Below are 2,637 nucleotides of genomic sequence, written 5' to 3'. Positions count from 1 at the left end.
AACTAGTAGCCCAATCTTGGAACTGTTTGAAATTATGGATTCTACAGACCACATTCTATAAGAAAACGTTTTTTCCGGCTCGATCTGAGACAATTTTTTTTCGGGCCTCAAAAAAGGCAATGTATAACCTTCCTTTTTTACCAAAAATCGACTGCACCAAAATTTCTCGCGAAAACACTTTATCTTATTAATGTTGGTGCGTAAAATCCAAAATAATTCGTACTTTTTCGATCAGACTTCTCAATCAAAAGTTATATAGACTAGAAACCAATTTCGAAAGAAAATTCAAAGGGATGTAACTTTTGAGCTAGTAACCCAATTTTGAAACTGTTTGAAATTGAATATTTCGGTGTGACTTGCAGTCGGCGTTAGATCGCCAAGATAGTAGGAGGCTAATGCCCGTTTCCACCAACCAATTTAAGCGGAGCTTAGCTTAAGCGTCGCTTAAAATCCATGGTAACGATTATTGAGACAGTGGTTGCCATGGATTTTAAGCTACGCTTAAGCTAAACTCCGCTTAAATTTGTCGGTGCAAAATACAACCTTAACTCGTATGGATCAAACATGTTGGAGATAAAAGCATACCGGAATAGCCACAAAACAACCGTCTTATAGTATCCTATGTAATCAATCTGATAATTCAAGATAACTAGACAAAACTGCTTACAGGACCATGTTAACGTTCTGGAATTTCCATATAATGATGCGGTTCGGGAACCACCAAACTTGGGGTTGCGGGGATACTCTTGCCACCGTCGCGAACGAAATAACAAGTGAAACTTTTTTTTGGCTTCTTTGACCGGTCAGGAAATGAAAATGTAAAAGCTTATATAAAGGAAAACCGAACACAACATTCTTGGAATTTAAGTTGAACCACGTCTTCCAACACAAACTATACTTTTAAAGTGGTTGAACGCGCCCATTTCTTTACGAGTACGATAAGAGCGGCAGTGAAAATAATTGTTTTCTTCTCTCTCTGACCCATAGAAAACATCATTTACAAACGAGACAGTTTGTGTTCGCTAAGTTCACACAAATATTCGTTAGTTGCTATCCTCTGGCAGATACAGAGCGACCTGTGAGCGACCTTTTGCATATATGACCTTTTGTGTTTGTAAAAAACTGAGATGTCTGCAATTGTGAAAGTTGAAATAAATCAAGAGGAAGAATTAAATCAATTCATTGAGGAGAATGTTTTTCTTAACAATGATGTTTCTGAAACAATAAAACTGGAACTTGGGGCGACGAATTCTTCTGTGAGACGTAATTGCGAAGAGGAAAGGAAAGCACAGCAGGAAAATGAATTTCTTGGTTTCATTGAAGATTTCCCAAATACTAATCTACCGCAAATTTCAATAGGTTTAAGTTGTATCCAGTGTGGTTACACAACCGATAGTGAACCCCTCTTGAAACGACATCTAATATCACACAAAACCGCAAAGGATTTCAAATGTAATCAGTGTGAATACACAACCAATTCTAAATCCTACTTGGGACAGCATCTCCTGACACACCAGGTTTTCAAGCATTTGAAATGTGTTCATTGTGATTACGCAACCAATAATAAAGGCCGCCTTAGAGATCATCTCATGACGCACAAGATTTTCAAGGATTTAAAATGTACACAGTGTGATTATGCAACTAACAGTAACCGCAATTTGAGAATTCATCTGCTAATACACGAGTCTTCCAACCATTTTAAATGTGCCCAGTGTGATTTTGCGTCCACTTACAAATCTAATTTGAAACAACATCTGTTATCACACAATCCTATAAAGTATTTAAAATGTGCACAGTGCGATTACTCGACCAATTCCACAGCCACCTTTAAAATCCATCGGCTAATACACAGCCCTGTGAAGGATTTGAAATGCAATGTGTGTGATTACTTGACTAATAATAAATACTATTTAAGAAGGCATTTGTTAACACATAGGGCTGCTAAAGATTTCAGATGTGCTCAGTGTGATTACGGAACCAATAATAAATACACCTTTAAATCACACAGCCTGAAACACCAGACTTTCAAGGACTTAAAATGTGCACAGTGCGATTTCGAAACCAATATTAAATCCAACTTTACACAGCATCTCCTGACACACAAGACTTTTAAGGATTTAAAATGCCATCTGTGTGATTACGTAACCAATAATAAACGCAACTTAAGAAGGCATTTGCTAAGACATAAAGGTGCTAAGGATTTCAGATGTGCTCAGTGTGATTACGCAACCAATAATAAATCCAACTTTATATCTCATCTCCTGACCCACAAGACTTTCAAGGATTTAAAGTGTGCTCAGTGTGATTTCGAAACCAATTATAAATCTTGTTTAAAAAAACATCTCTTGTTACACAAGACAACGAAAAAGAGTTAAAATGCACTCAATGTGAATACGCAAAACATTATTTTAATAGAAATCTGTTACACTGTATCGAATGTTAACATACATTAAACAGAAATCGCCACTGCATGTCAAATTCTGTTAAGTAGAAGTTTTGTTATGCTATTGTGAGGTTTATGGTTCATAAACTACCAAAATTTTCACTTTAATTGAATATGCTTCGCTAAAGTGTTACTCTAATTCAATTTCGTGCAGAAGTTTAAAAGTTAAAATTGATTTGTGGTTTAGATGTAAG

At 36.1% G+C, this 2,637-nt stretch overlaps 1 protein-coding gene across 1 annotated transcript; it reads left to right on the top strand.

The window, feature by feature from the left end:
- The first annotated feature begins 1,044 nt into the window (after positions 1–1,044).
- LOC116160972 (zinc finger protein 708-like) lies at positions 1,045–2,637 on the top strand. Its single transcript, XM_031474128.1, has one exon. The coding sequence runs from the start codon at positions 1,128–1,130 to the stop codon at positions 2,373–2,375; it is 1,248 nt and encodes a 415-aa protein (XP_031329988.1). The 5' UTR covers positions 1,045–1,127; the 3' UTR covers positions 2,376–2,637.

Source organism: Photinus pyralis, unplaced genomic scaffold, assembly GCF_008802855.1.
Source record: "Photinus pyralis isolate 1611_PpyrPB1 unplaced genomic scaffold, Ppyr1.3 Ppyr1.4_LG10, whole genome shotgun sequence".
NCBI classification, from domain to species: Eukaryota; Metazoa; Arthropoda; class Insecta; order Coleoptera; family Lampyridae; genus Photinus; species Photinus pyralis.
This window is presented reverse-complemented; position numbering and strand designations above follow the sequence as displayed.